The 14,778-nt window shown below is 35.0% G+C and overlaps 2 protein-coding genes across 14 annotated transcripts in view; one reads left to right on the top strand and one right to left on the bottom strand.

Annotated features, from left to right (window-relative positions):
• IGF1 (insulin like growth factor 1) overlaps positions 1-8,903 on the bottom strand; it is a 51,910-nt gene extending 43,007 nt beyond the window's left edge. The window contains exons 1-2 of the mRNA XM_053977709.1: positions 8,663-8,903; positions 4,232-4,388 (exon numbers count right to left, since the gene is read on the bottom strand). Of these exons, the coding sequence (XP_053833684.1) occupies positions 4,232-4,388; positions 8,663-8,725 (220 nt within the window). The 5' untranslated portion in view covers positions 8,726-8,903. The remainder of the gene's footprint in view (positions 1-4,231; positions 4,389-8,662) is intronic.
• The window catches only part of PARPBP (PARP1 binding protein), a 289,156-nt gene that overhangs the window by 120,239 nt on the left and 154,139 nt on the right, over positions 1-14,778 (top strand). The gene's annotated exons all lie outside the window — the stretch shown is intronic.

The following is a 14,778-nucleotide window of genomic DNA, read 5'->3' as shown; positions in this document are numbered from 1 at the left end:
TAAACAAGAAGCTCTTAACTAGAGGGAAATGGGAGAAGCAAAATGTAATTGCCTATTGCTCTGCTACTTGTTTCCTCTTTTCTAAGGCAGCAATTCCTCCACATATACCTTAGTTCTACACAGCAATGGGATCATGACAGCTCTCATCACCCAAAATTATGTTCACAGGCTTATCCTTATTTTGGGATGATTATAAACTAATAGTCTTACATTGTGCACAGCTGGGGATTTTCCCAAGGACAGCAAACAATTTTTGATTGTCTTAGTGGACAAAAAAAAAAAAAAAAGTAGTAAAAACCTGCAGTAATTCTCCTCAAAGAAGTTGACACAGGGAACATTAAGCTGGATGCTAGAAAAGCCCATCTTTTATGGGATTCATTGCTTTACACATGGAAGCATGTGCTAGAACATTCTCTATTGTCTGAAGAATATCAGAGGAGCTCCAGTGTCTCAGGTACCTAAATTCAGCTCTTTTCTTTTTTATGCAAGTGATGGTTCATAAAATTCACGACAAGAATAAAGCAGTGGTTTTAGCAGAAAAAAAGGTGGAGTTTTAATTCATGAAGCTGATTGTCATGGTTTCAAGTAAGTATTGCCATCTAGAAATTAGAAGACTGAAAATGTCTAAGGAATTAAGAAATCTGTTTCTTTCTTGGCACTCATGTATTGTTAGCAAGACTGCTATGTATTTATTGTAAAAGGAAAAGGTATATTTTCAAAGGAGAAGAAACTAGACAAAAAAGAATAAAGCATTTTCTCCTTAGAACAAACTACTAGATCTCATGGTAGTAACAGCCCTGAGAAAACAGCATGAGCAAGAATGAATATTTGTTCAGCAAATTCAACATTTATGAAGAACTTTAATTTTTTTTGAGTAATCTACAAAGCAAATTCCTGTGATAAGACTAGACTATTCCATGAAAAATTTCCCCCCTCTTAGGCTTTCAATTTTGTAAGTTTCCTGTAATTTCTCCTTTAAGTTTTTCCAACGTTCTCTCCTCTCAGTGTTGTTTTGTAATGAGTGTACCATGGTAGACCTTTCTGGACATTAAAATTCAAGTGAATGTTGAAGTCATCCCTCTTGGCTTCATGACTGTTGGATCCAAAGGTTGAGATTGGAGAAACATTGAGAAAAGCTGTGTTTAAGTGTAGCCACTTTTGTAGCTGTGGCCAGGTTCTCTGTCACCGTCTCTTAACAAAACCTAGCATGCATGAACCTGAGGGGCAGAAATTCAAGAGAGATGTCCCTAGATAAAAGGTGACAACAATCTGCTTTTCTCTGGTAAATCATAGGAGACAAAAAGCTGTCTGAGGAGTACCCAGTGCTGGTTGCAGTTAAATGTGACCAAGGAAAAAAAGTAGATGCTTAATTTGGGGATGTGTGCTGTGTTTTCCCCTAAAAAACTTTGGAAAATGCTCCTTGTCAGTCTATCTCAAGACAAAAGAGAGTGGTAGAAATAGCATTTGACTTTCTCTTGAAATGAGTACTTCTCCTTGTTTGTTGTAAGCAGCTGGGGCATCTCCTCAGAAGCTGTAAAGAGTTTCCTTATATAGCTAGAAAGTTGGGCAGAGTAGACTATATAAAAGAAATTTTTGTCTTCCAGTCCTAGCCATAGATATAGCCTTGTGCCTGGGAAGTACAGAGTTTCAACAGAAAGTAATAGAATTATTTCTATCTTCACTTCCGCCCACAACTCCCAAGGAATAGTCAGAAGCTTTGACCTTGACTCTGAACCAGAATTCCACCTCAGCCAAAAGGTATTCTTTATATTTGGAGTCTCTAGTGAAATACAGAATGATGGAAGAAAAAAAAAATTCCTCACAGCTATTTCCTGTGCAAGTTAAAGGCAAATACTACCATTGATTATACTTTATTTAAAGGAACCAGAGTATGAGAAAAGAAGGCTTAAAATACTACTTTTATTGACATACTCTTTACAACAAAAGAAAAATTTCACTGGGTTTTTAGCTCTGCAAATGATGTGGCATTCTTAAAAAGTCCTAAGAAATCAAGCAACATTTTTAACTTCTAATAGTATGCTGCATTCTGTAGAACATTTTATATGAGGATCTCAATTTGTTTTACCAGTGTTACTGGGCTTACTTTTCTCTAGTTCTGTATTTTAGATTGAACTCTAACAAATAAGAGGGAGAAGGTTAAAACAGATTAAATTTCTTCCTTATAAATAAAAAGTAGCCAGGTAGAGCACACACATTACTTGGCATCCAAGAGGCCACATACATGTTAGCTTCATAACATTCCTGTTGAATGATGCAGGCTATTGATTGCAACTGTGCAAGACTCCTAAAACGGAGTGGTTATTCATAAGTGAAACCTTCCATAGTTTTCCATATAAAACATGGTCAACATTTATAGTGTCATTACACTATTTCAAGTGAAAACTCAGAATGTCAGAAAACAACAAAGAGTAGAGAGGAAGTCTAAACTGACAGCAGATAAAGGTCAAGTGTGCAAAGGTAATGATCTCCTATGGAACATTGGAAGCCCATCACTGTATTTTAAATTAAGGATGACCTAGCTTAGGGTAGAGATTTGAAACAGATTGTGAAACCTTAGAATAACTGAGATTGAAACCAAAGAGAATTATTGCTAATGATTAGTATTTCACATGACCTCTTACCTTGAGGATCACAAAGTACACCTGACAGTAAGTCTGATTGCTGGGCAGTAACAGCTACTCTTGTGGAAAGCAAGCATGAGAGGTCTCTGAACCAGCAGCAAACATTTTGTTGGTACAGAAACACCTGAGATGCGTACACAGTAAAAGACCTCTGCTGTTCTAAGGATGTGTCGTCTCATTTTCTGGTAAAGAAACAGGAGGGGGAGATGACAGACTTTACATGCACTCCAGCAATAATACATTTGTAGGATGCTCAAATGATCCCTAACTCTGCTGCTAATAAATGCAACAGACTTTGGTGTATAAATGAACACCTGATGAGTTTGTAGGAAAATGTAAATTCCTGCGTGAGAGATTCCAGTACTTTTAATACTGTGTTTAGCGCCAGAATACTAAGCTAAACAGCACCCTGGAGTAGGTGCTTATTCACAAGAGTTGAGGTGTTGAATACAGAAAAGAAGGGTTATTTTGTGAATAGTGGATTACTTTGCATATGTAAAACTAAGGTTTCAAAAGTGAACTTTAATAAAATGTGCCAAGAACATAGTGAAAATCTCTACCATTTATATGTTGAAGAAATTAGGATTTTCTGTAATTTAGAAGTGCAAGAGTCTGAATTTGTTTTGATTGCAAGCAAGGAGAAAACATTGAAAGCGATGACTCCATGAATAGAAATAAATAGGAATAAAGTGGTTATGATCAGAAAACCAAAAATGGTAGTGTAGAAGACAAGAAGCTTCAGGCATGAAGGAATATCAAGGATATCAGAGAAGCCCATATTGTTATTAATAGTAAATTCTAGCTTCAGAGGCCATAGGAGCACAAATTCTATAATGTTTTGAAAACATATATTAATGAATGTATTCAGAATTAATATATTCCTAGCTAAAAGTTTCATTAACTTTGTTTTTTAAGTGGCAAATAGCTGAAAATCAGAAATAGATTTCTGTTACATAAAAGTTGAGTATTTCTTGTTCCTCACTATTGCAGAGTTAATTTTATCTGGTGCCTATACTGGTGTTAGTCTTTATTATCTCACCATGCATGAATTTTCTCCACCTGTATTTAAATCACGAAGCATGTGGATACTTGGATGCGGTAACTTTCTGCTTGCTGCCTTCCAGCTCTTCATTTTTTTTAAACCAGATGTTGAAGCTTAGTGTGTTTTTAATATGATTCAGTGTGTAATTAAAGTGTTTACTAGTAGTCTGACATAACAGGTCCTTGTAGTTCTGCCTCATGAGTGTCTTGGGTTTAGTATGTGCTCTCATTAATTTAATTTCAATGACAGGTCATTGGAAAGCAGAAACACAGCAGGTGAAATAGCGACAGCCGGAAAGTGGTGAAAAACAATAATAAGTCTGAAAATAAAAATTTATCAGAAAGTCAGAGAGGTTGAACAGAGGTACAACTTTATTCTTTACTGAGGCTTTATGGTAACTGAAGGCTTTGAGCATCTTCCAGATACAGGATACCAGTCCTAGTTGGCAGTCTGGATGATCATAAGTAAGCTCATTTACAGCAGTTGCAGACTCCAATGGAATACTTGAAAGTGCTTAGCAGTTAAATGAAAGAAAGGGTGGACTTACTGAAGTAAAAGCCTCTGTCTCCACACACGAACTGAAGAGCATCAACCAGCTCAGCACCACAGAGTGTTTCCGGGCCAGCAGCAACAGAACTGGTTAAGGTAAGCAAACACAGGCCAAGGTAGAAGAAATGGATGTAGGACACAGTGTGCATCTTCACCTGCCAAGGAAGCAGAAGCAGTGTCAGAATTTCCCCAAAGAGTCTTACAAAAAATGACTCCTGCACCCTTGTGAATGAGAATGAATATGTACTGTGATTTCTCGGACTATAAACATGGTATCAGGAAATGTGTCCCCATGATTCTGCAACTGCCTGCATGTTCTAGTCTATGTATTTTGGAAACAGATTATTTATTCTGATGAATACTCACAATCATATCTAGTTAGGGAACCCTGTAATAACTATGACTTATATTTGCTTTTGGAAAGTAATATATGGAAGAGTGGAATAGACAGACAAAGGGACGCCTGGAATAATAGAAAAAAGGAAAACAACCTTGAATTGGTTTGTCTCAGACCAAACAAACGAAGAGGGAATATGACAGGTGCTTGCCGATGTACTGTGGGAAATGGGGGTGGCATATGATGGAGAAGATCTATTTAAACTAAAATCAACTTTTTCACAAGAATAAATATCTCTAAACTTGCTGTAAGGACATTTTGTCCAATAGCAAAAGAGCTCATTATTAGTATTCTACAGTTCTCCAGCCACCTTAGAAAGGAAAATACCAGGACAAACCAAAAATGTTGCCAGGTTCAACTTGTCAAATTTACAGGAGTTGATGAGGGATCTTCTGTAGCAGAAGACTACATTCAATGACTCTTACAGTCCCCTCTTACTAGCAGGCAAACATTTGAGAAATTAACAAGCGTGTGAATTTTAATCCATTAAAGAGTTGTATTTTTACTTGTTGCAAGCAGCTATACTTCACTGTCTTTCATTATACCCTCTTAGGCAGCTGTGGCCATGAGGCTTACACAGAGGTGATAATTCTTTTCTCATTTGCATTTGGTTACAAACTATCTTTTTCCTGTGCTTGTGACTGAAGAAAGGCCAGTCCTCAATGGGTGTAAAATTGCACCAATCTGTTTATCAGCCTCTTTTTGTATCCCTTTATGTCCACCTAATTTCTTACCCAACTTGCAAAGATAGCTTTTTCTTTTAATACTAGGAAAAGCTATTTACGTATAGTAGCAGGACACTGAGTAATGTGCTTAATGCATATTCTCAATTTGTTTAGATCACTTGCCAAAATGATAGTTTTGAAAGATGTAAATCTTCATTTAATTTCATTCTCTTTCAAGGTTAACATTAGCATTGCAGTCAGGTAAGAAGTTACAAATCTGTCTTCCACATACAGTTAAACTTGGCTTAAAATTGCTTTGTGTTAGCAGTTTAGTGCAAAGTAATTGAAAGTAAAATGATTCATCCTCCCTAAAGTTTCTTTCAGGGTTTCAGGGACCATTTAATCTTTAATATTTCTTCACTGAACTTTTGAAAAAAAGATGAAGTTATCTATTTTCTGATCAATCGGGATCTGATCCAGTGGGGTATCGAACTTTTTTAGTCAATAATTTTTAAAAATTCTTATTTTCTTGGCAAGATATCTTAGTGCCTTGCTGGATGAGTATCTTATTTCCACTGTGAAAATAATGAACAATTTAAAATCCCATGATATACCATAAAAAAAAGAATAATTATTTTCCCATTCACAAGTGTCTTTAGCCAACTTTGCCATGCAAACCCCAACAAGCTCGAATGCATGGACATGACTTCAATGGCAGATGGAAAAAGATCAGATTATAAATGAATGATGATAACATGAGGCACTATTTCCTGCAATGATTCCATATCTTAACAACAATTTCTTTTTTCCTTTGCCGTATTTTTGAATTTATAAGATAAATGTGATGCACCTGCAGTTTAAGATGGTTCCCAGTTCTGAGGAAGTAAAGCAGAAAGCTGTTTAGCACACTGCCTCAGAAAGCTGAAAGACATTACAAATACAAGAACATTATGTATTTCACAATTCGTTCTCGTATAACATTTGGTCCATAAATAAACATAAATTTTAGACATTTAACAATTTTTTATTTTTCAAGACTTCTCAGCTGGCTTGCATTTTCAGATAAATATCAGCACTGAACTACGACAAAACAGATTATCTACTGTTTTTCCTTTAGTGGAAGCCAAAAAAGGCTGCACATTATAAACCACAGAGAATTTCTAACTTTATCTCCAAATTTAACAACAGTCAAGAACTTTCAAACAAGTAAAAATTTTGCAGAAAAGAAAACAGACTCACATGTTTCTAGGGCTCAATCAATTATTTCATAAATTAAGTACTGTTTCATCAAAGCAAATTCCAAAACATAGTTTAAAACTTCAACTGTACTTCATCATTTTAATTAAACACAACATTAATTGATTCAATATGCTTGTGATAAAATCAAAGTACCCCTTTATATCTGAGGGGAATATTGTTAAGAAAATACAAAGTTGTAATCCAATATTGCTCCAGGTTCTCTACAATCAAGCAGAGTACTTACATTATTCCCAGTTTGACTAGAAAGTTGAGAGCTTAAAAGAAAGCGCATTGGCGTGTGGGTGGGGTTTATCGAAGCATCTAATTACGTTAGGAAATTGAATACAGGTTCAAGATGAGCCTGGTTAAGGACTTCTTTTAGTTGCATAGAATGACTGACCATATTTTCACAGCTGGAATTTCCTCTTTTTTTCAGTAAAATAGCCAGCTTTTGCTACATTCCTCTTTTAACAGAGTAGCACTACAAAGGCATGTCATATATGAGCACTCTACATCTCATTCACTTCTTACTTCTCCTATGTAAGTCCCCTTCATTTAACAAATTATCACTTGACACAAGTTGTGCATAAGAATTCTTCACATGCTTGGTCATTTTAGTAACATGTAAGAACATCTGCAAGAATTATAAGTATTGTGAAGGAGGAGGCAACATTTTTTTTGGAGACTATATGCTACAGCAAGAAAACAAGGGTTATATATTCAAAATTACATTTTATTCCAGAGGGGTTGGGCCTGATTATCAAGCCGTAGTAGAAATGTGCAATTATTATTAAATATCAGTATTCACTAGTAATTGTTGTATAAACAAAGCATATATACTCCAGAGTGGATCAAGGCTTAAATACTGTTAACTTTGAGCAAAGAATCTGGGCTACATGCTAACCTAAATCAATGTTCCATTGATTCCAAGGAAGCTTGGCAGGATGCACAGCTGAGGAACTAGCATATTACTTTTATGTCTCTTATTGCCTTGCTCAATACTTTAAAAAAAAAAAAATAAATAAATAAAAACCAACCCTTCTTCTTTCAAGTATATTGGAAAGGATGCCCATTTATACATTATGGGAATGATTTCATTCCCATACAGACATACCCAATTACAGATCTGTAATTAGGTCATTAAGGAATGAGATAAGTGTGTTTTAAGTGTAAGATCAACTAAAAAAAAAATGATTAGGCCCTAAGCAATTAAAATAAGATCATTCTTTCAACTACATAAATATCCTTGCAAAATACAAAGGGGAAAAAAGTTCTTGAAGGATATAAATTTACAGATAATGGAAAGTTGGACTAGAGCCAATTGACAGAAACAGAGGTCAATGCACCTACTGAAGTCAAATTTACCTTAAGACAGTTTATATTATTGTGCAGAAATTATAGGGTCATAACATGAAACTTGACATACAAACTTTCCTGAGAAAGCCCTCCCTAGAAGGGAAAACTTGGAGATGAACATGGAAGGGAATTTCCATTTTCTTTATGTACAATTGCTTAAGCTGTACAAATATGCAAGGTCAGCAAGAGTTGCAGCTGGTTTCTAATGTAGAAAACAAACTGAACTTCTCATTTACTTTTAATTTATGAAAGCAAAAACCAAGTAAATGCCACGATGCTGCCAGAAAATTGCTGCAGTGACAACATCCCTTAAAAGTTTCCTTGTGAAAGCATGAACATTTTCTCTATAATTGTGTATAATAAAACTGCAGAAACTTAACAAGTGAATAATACCTTTTTCCTATAAAACCCTGCACCTGCAGAAAATAGCTAAAAGTTCTTGTTTTCAGAAGCATTCATTAACAATATAGACAATGATGTAAGTAGACCTTTTAATAATGACATAACAGAAATATTACAAAGTTCTCGGAATAGAAGTGAAATTTAAGACCTGTATTTGCAATAGTTTACCCTTACAGTTATCTATGTAATTGCAACTATTACATACAGCCATTTTCCAGATCACATAAAATTGCATGTTCAGCAATTTATAAATAATTCTCAATTCTAAAATAATGTTATTGAAAAGTGCACAATACTCCTCAAGCCAGCAGCAGACAATACACAGCAAAATAAAACTAAAAAATTATTTGAAATAGTAATAAAGATTTACCTTCAAGAAATCACACAAGCAGCACTTAACTAATTGTGTTGAAAGACTGTTGATTTTTTCCATTGCTTCTTGAAAGTGCAAAGTCTGGAAATGAATTTGTTAGCAGTAATGATGAGAAAAAAGAAATCCAGAGAGATGTGAGATGTTGAGAGCAATGTCACATTTCAATATTGAGGACTTTATTCCATTGCGCAGGCTCTATCTGCTCTGATTTTAGCAGTGACAGTGAGATTTAGCAAACAGAAGAGGGATTTAGAGAAAATCCTCACATTTATCTACATTACACAGACACTGTAGACAGGAAACAGCTGGGGGAGCATTTGCCTCTCTCTCTCTCCCTCTTCTGGCAAAGTTACCGAGTAAGGACTTTTTTGGGCATGGTGACAAATAACATCATACCTTTGCATTTTAAAACTAGAGCACAGAAGCATATTTTTTTCCCTTTAAAAGAATGTGAATTAGTGACTGAGGGGTTAGCAGACAAAAAGAGCTTGTGCTGCCATGAAAAATAAGAAAATGTATTCTGGTTAACTTTCAGGTAGCTGTGTGTGCATTTGTATTTATGTGTGTGTGTGTGTGTGTCTGCATTTCAAATATATAAAAACTTAAATAGGTATGGGCAATGTTTGTATCTATGCATACCTTTGTATATATATATATACATTTTCTTTATGCATAGTAGCATAGGTATTTTATTTATGCAGTTGGGAAAGGCAGGCAGGCAGTTATCTACTTTTCCTTTAATGTGTCTTTACATTATTAAACTTGGTATGCCTGTATGCTAACTACCAATTAAAACCTCTAACTCTCTCTGTGATTAACCCTAAAACAGCAGTTTGTAATTTGCTAAAAATAACAGAATTGTAGAGAACTACTTGTAAATAGGGCAAAATAGATTTGTGATCTTTCAATAACCACACAGGAGAAATAATGTAATTTCCTAGAACTTACAGTACTATGAATATAGTAACACAAGTAGCCCAGTTTGGGGGGCTTCCATGACGTTTATCTTAAATCTGTTGTTGTAATTATAAGGTGATTACTGCCCCCCCCCCCCCCTTTTTAGTAGTAATCTTCAAATTTCGCTTGATAAGACTTTAAATGACACTGAGAAAGAGAGAATTCAACTTGATAAGTTCTGCAATATGTAACTTCTGCCTTTTTATTTTTCCTCAATTATGAGTATATTATAAATAACACCAGCTGGCCAGCAACATGCTCTCACGGGTTATGATGTCATTCAAATCCCTCAACTGTGTTAGTGGCTTGCAATGTGCTCCAAGCCAGCTGTTTTTCTGTTTATAATGTATGCTTGCATTTCAATACTTAGCTATTGAGAATAAAGTTGTGATGTTTTATAGACACAGTTTATACTTGTTACCCTTTGGGTTTGAAAGATGACATTTAAAATTAGAGGACTAAACAAGGCTGCAGCTCCAGAGACCAAACACATGTCACAAGCAGTGCATGATTTCCATAAAAGCTGTTTCAGAACATTGCATTTTGTCCCTGTCTGCTTCCATTAAGTGAGGGTTGCATGCTGAGGTGCTAGCTGTACTTTATTATTGAAAATAACAATTGAGATCATGTTGGCCCAGATCTGTTGTCAGTTTTCAGATCCATCTTGAACTATAGGGTACTTGCCAGGCAGAAAGGACACATTTAGTTATTTGTATCCTCTGTGATTGGCTAATACTCTGCTCTGTGCAGTTTTAAACAGTGTATGGTTAGCTAAGCTGATTCATCTTTGGGAGGGATTTCTTCTAATGTGCCATAATGGCAGAAGCACAGGGGGCTTTGAGGTGAGTTTGCTTAGTTCAGATAATACTAATATTTCAAGTATTCTGATACACATTTGTAGCGCAGGTGCTGTGTTTTAATGTTCTGCTCTGTTATATTCTCCGCTCTGCATTTCAGAGGTCTCTGAATGGTGGCACCATTCTGCACATACCTTGATGAAGCCTGCTGCAACTCGCAGGACATGTATCACTTACTCCACTAGCCTCAGAGAAAAATGTGGGAAGACAAATTAGAAAGCTCTGATAATTTTTACCTTTTTTTTTTTTTTTTTCCCCTTTTGCTGTACTACTGATGGGTGCACACTCTCCTGCCTTTATCTTCCTAAATAAGAGAAGGAATATACTCCTTCATAACCTCTCTGCTGCCTGGGCTTCAAATGCTCTCCTCACTCCTCACTGCTTGCTTTTCCCTAGGTTTCAGCAAGCCTCTCTTGGTCATGAGAGCAGCAAGCAGCAAAAGATTCAGCTTTGGGCTGTCAGGGCAATCAGAGAATCACAGTGTCTCTAAACAACTGCTAATGCTGGTTCCTTTCACAGAGCCATTCTCAACACACCTGACCAGCCTAAGGTTCTGTAGCACTTCACTTTCTTTTGGTTCTTGTTTCAAAGTGCTGTTGTGAAAAGGCAGGAAAAGAGATTCAAGGAAGGTTTCCATTAGGAATTTTTAGACTTAGTGCTGTGCTTTTCTTCACAAAGAAGTTATTCCATTTTTTTTTAAACAGAAAATTAAACATCCCTTAGATCACACTGATCTGGGGATCACTAGTTTCCTAAAATATAGTTTCTATGCTGGTGATAGTATTCTAGTCAGTATAGCAGTCAGTTAACTATTGGAGATCGGTTCATTTCTCCCTTGTTAAATATAGTAACTTTTTAAACTACTTAGAATAAAGTACTGCATGACTGCACACTTACTTGGTTGTAAATGTTCCCTTAAATAAAATGCATCTGTAAACTGCAGTGTTTATGGCAGCTTTCAAAGTATTTACAAAAGTTTCTAATTGGAAACTGTGTAGCTATTCTACATTAAAAGGTAATAGTATATATATCCTTGTTTGGCTTCTTAAGTATAACCTTCAATATTATAGTAGCCACAAAGATATATGAAATGTCTGAGAGATAAAATCAGGTATTTATGTGCCCTGACCCTCATCTTTTCTACTTTAATACTCCAATGATTTCACTAATATGCTCTAAAGGTATAGATCTCATGTGTCAGTTTTTCCAGGGACAAGTCTGTTTTACAGAAGATAGCAAATACACAAATACACAATCATCCTAATTAATATATTGTCCCTACTTAAATCCTTTCTTAAGAGGTAGGAACATTGCCACAATGCCTAAAAACACCTGAACCAGTGTGTCTTTGTTTTGCATTCTTCTCTGTTAGATCACTCTTACCAAATGCAATTATTTGTAGCTGTTTGGTTTTTTACACTGGGATTACAAGTTTTCCAATAGAAAACCAAGACAGAACCACTCTAATAGATAGAACCATTGTAACAGATATCACCGCTATAACAGATATCACTGAGAAGGTGATAGAGCATGGTTTAGGAGAGGATGGAAGAAGGCAATAAACACAGTGGCTGGCAAACAGCTGTTCTTCATTATATAAAATGGCCGAGACAAGTTTGTCTTTGCAGGAAGAGATGAAGGAGAGTATTTTATTAATATGGAATTGTGTGTTGAAGTTAGTGACTAGTCAAGTATATGGTGGAAAATTCCTTTCATCAAATTAAAAGTTGGGAAGTAAAAAAAAAATAATTTTGCTAATTGATTTGAGTTAAAGAACTTTTTTTTTTTAAAAAAAAGCGCCTCAAACGCCTTTTATAATGGTGACCTAAGCAGCATCATCACTAGCTGAAATACAAGTAACAAGTTTGATGGGAAGGACTAGGGCATGCAGACTGAGCTGTCATTGCTTTGTCATTATTGAAGAGACACCAAGGAGAAAGCAGTGCCATGAAAAACAGTACCATTAGAGCAAAACAAGGAGAGTGCAAGCTTCATGATTAAGTTTTAGAGAGGGCCACATAAATTAAAATCCTTTGTATTTGCTGATCAAGAAAAACATTAGTGTTTCAAGAGCATGTTGGATGTCTGAGAAAGTCCAGAATTATGGCTTCTAGGCAGCAGTGTAAAAAAAATGATATTAGTAACAGCTCAAAATTAATCCATGGACTTGTAAACTGATGGTGTATGGTGAAAATGTTGTGATGATTAAGACAAAATTACTTCCAAATTTTAATGTATAGCATTAATTAAAGTAGGTACTGTTTTGATATCTTTATATTAACATGGGGTTTTCTTTGGTTTCTGAAACAAACATGCTGAGAGTAATAGAAAGCCAAATATTGATCTTATTTTCCTACTCAAATGAAATATACATCAACTATTAGATATAATTGTTCAAACTTTGAACAATTAAAATTTTAAAAATTATACTATATCATGGAAGTTACACATTAATTGTGTCATGAGATGAGCTGTAGTTATGACTGTAAAACAAAAAAACAAAATATGAAAATTAATATTAAATAAAACTAAAAAAGCTCAAACAAAATGTGTTTCAACATTTTTGAAAGAATTTTCTTTTAAAATTTTTACTTTGTGGGAATTTTTGAAATAGTTCGTTCTGATTCGGAATAATCAAAATACCAGAATTTTCCATTAAACTGGAAATTCCCAGTTTTAGCTGTTTGTAGTCTTGCTCTCACTTTCCCAATATTAAGTACTGAATAGGTCATCTTTGCTCAAAAAAGTTGCTTACTTTCTTATTCCTAAAAGCAGCAAAAAGTCAGAATTAGGAAAGAGAGAAATTTAGGAGATATGACTGCATAAGCTCTATCCTTTCATTCATAGAAAGAAGGTAAAATAAGTGGGAATTGGGATGGGTAACCATTAACATACAATGTATGAAGGGTGATTTCTATGATTCATTTAAGTGCCTCTGTCACAGAAAGAAGAATGCATAACCTTAGATAGTCCCTTAATTTCCTAGACTGTTTCTTCCACATTTAGATGGAATGTACAGACGTATTAATTTTTTCCAGAGTCATCATTAGCACCAAGGCTAAATCTGTGCTCATAGATTTTTATAAAATAGAGTCTAGCACATATGTTTAATGTTATTTTGCTTTTTCTGTAAGACACATGAATGCCAATGACTATGTGTGATTTTTTTTTTTAATTGCTGACTTAGGAAAAACTGTAAAGCGAACTGAATATTGTAAATTTTATTACAAGCAGGTTGTGTATGTCCATACAAAGCAAACACTCTAAGAAAATGACAAAAATGCCCATCTATTTTATCTTGGCCTGAAGAGTACTTGCATGAGTTAGACAGTTCAGAAACTACTCCTTATTCTACTTAAAAGCAAACTCTATTTGGAGATGAAATAAGATGTCTCTATACAAAAAAAAGAACATCTACTTTGACCATTTAAAATTTATTTAATTTGCAATTAATCTGGTGCTTATTTTATGTCTTACAACTATTTCTTCTGGGTTCATTTCTCTTCACTCTCATGATTTACTACTCAGAAGGGGCTTATCCCATTAATTTGTACAGTGTTTTGTGGACTGAAGCCAATATGTTCTGCGCGTTCAAATACTGAGCTCTGTCACTGACATTTTTCTGTATATTTTCTTCAAATAGAAGTTACAGATAAATCAGTCACCTCTAGTTTGGCTTATTGATATAGTGATACTCTGATTTATTTTGAACAAAACATTAAAAGCTAATGAAAAAAAATTAACCCAGACCCATAAACAACCTAATCTGATTCTGATTCTTAGATTTTGGTCAACTATGCTTTCATCAAGAAACTACTGAATAATTTAAGTACTAAAGAGAGCCCACAGAAGGACAAAGATGCTCCAAATAAAAGCTATATTCACTCTGATGCATGAGTGCTTCTCTGTAATAGACTTCACTGCCATTTTGAACAGAATTGACTGATCAAGTGATGAATTCTGATTTCTTTTCCCTATTTTCATCCTAAAATATGAAGTACATTGAACTAGAGCAGAATGATCTTAACTTGTGCATGGACTTTGTGGTTCTGAGCAATATCTGCTTAGTAAGTTTGATGTATTTTACACCCTTTATTTTTATCTGCTTTGCTTTGATAATGTTATTTTGCCATTGGATGTGGTTTTTGGTTTTCTGAAAGGCAGTGGCAGCTTAGGCCATTGAGACCAATTTTGCAAACTTCTGGTTCTGGGCTTCAGGGCATCATGTATGTAAATGAATTAAAACAAGAACGCACCTTTGATCTCTAACAGATCTTAAATATGGTTACATTGAACTTG

This window comes from Vidua macroura, chromosome 5, assembly GCF_024509145.1.
Source record: "Vidua macroura isolate BioBank_ID:100142 chromosome 5, ASM2450914v1, whole genome shotgun sequence".
In the NCBI taxonomy this organism is placed as follows: Eukaryota; Metazoa; Chordata; class Aves; order Passeriformes; family Viduidae; genus Vidua; species Vidua macroura.
This window is presented reverse-complemented; position numbering and strand designations above follow the sequence as displayed.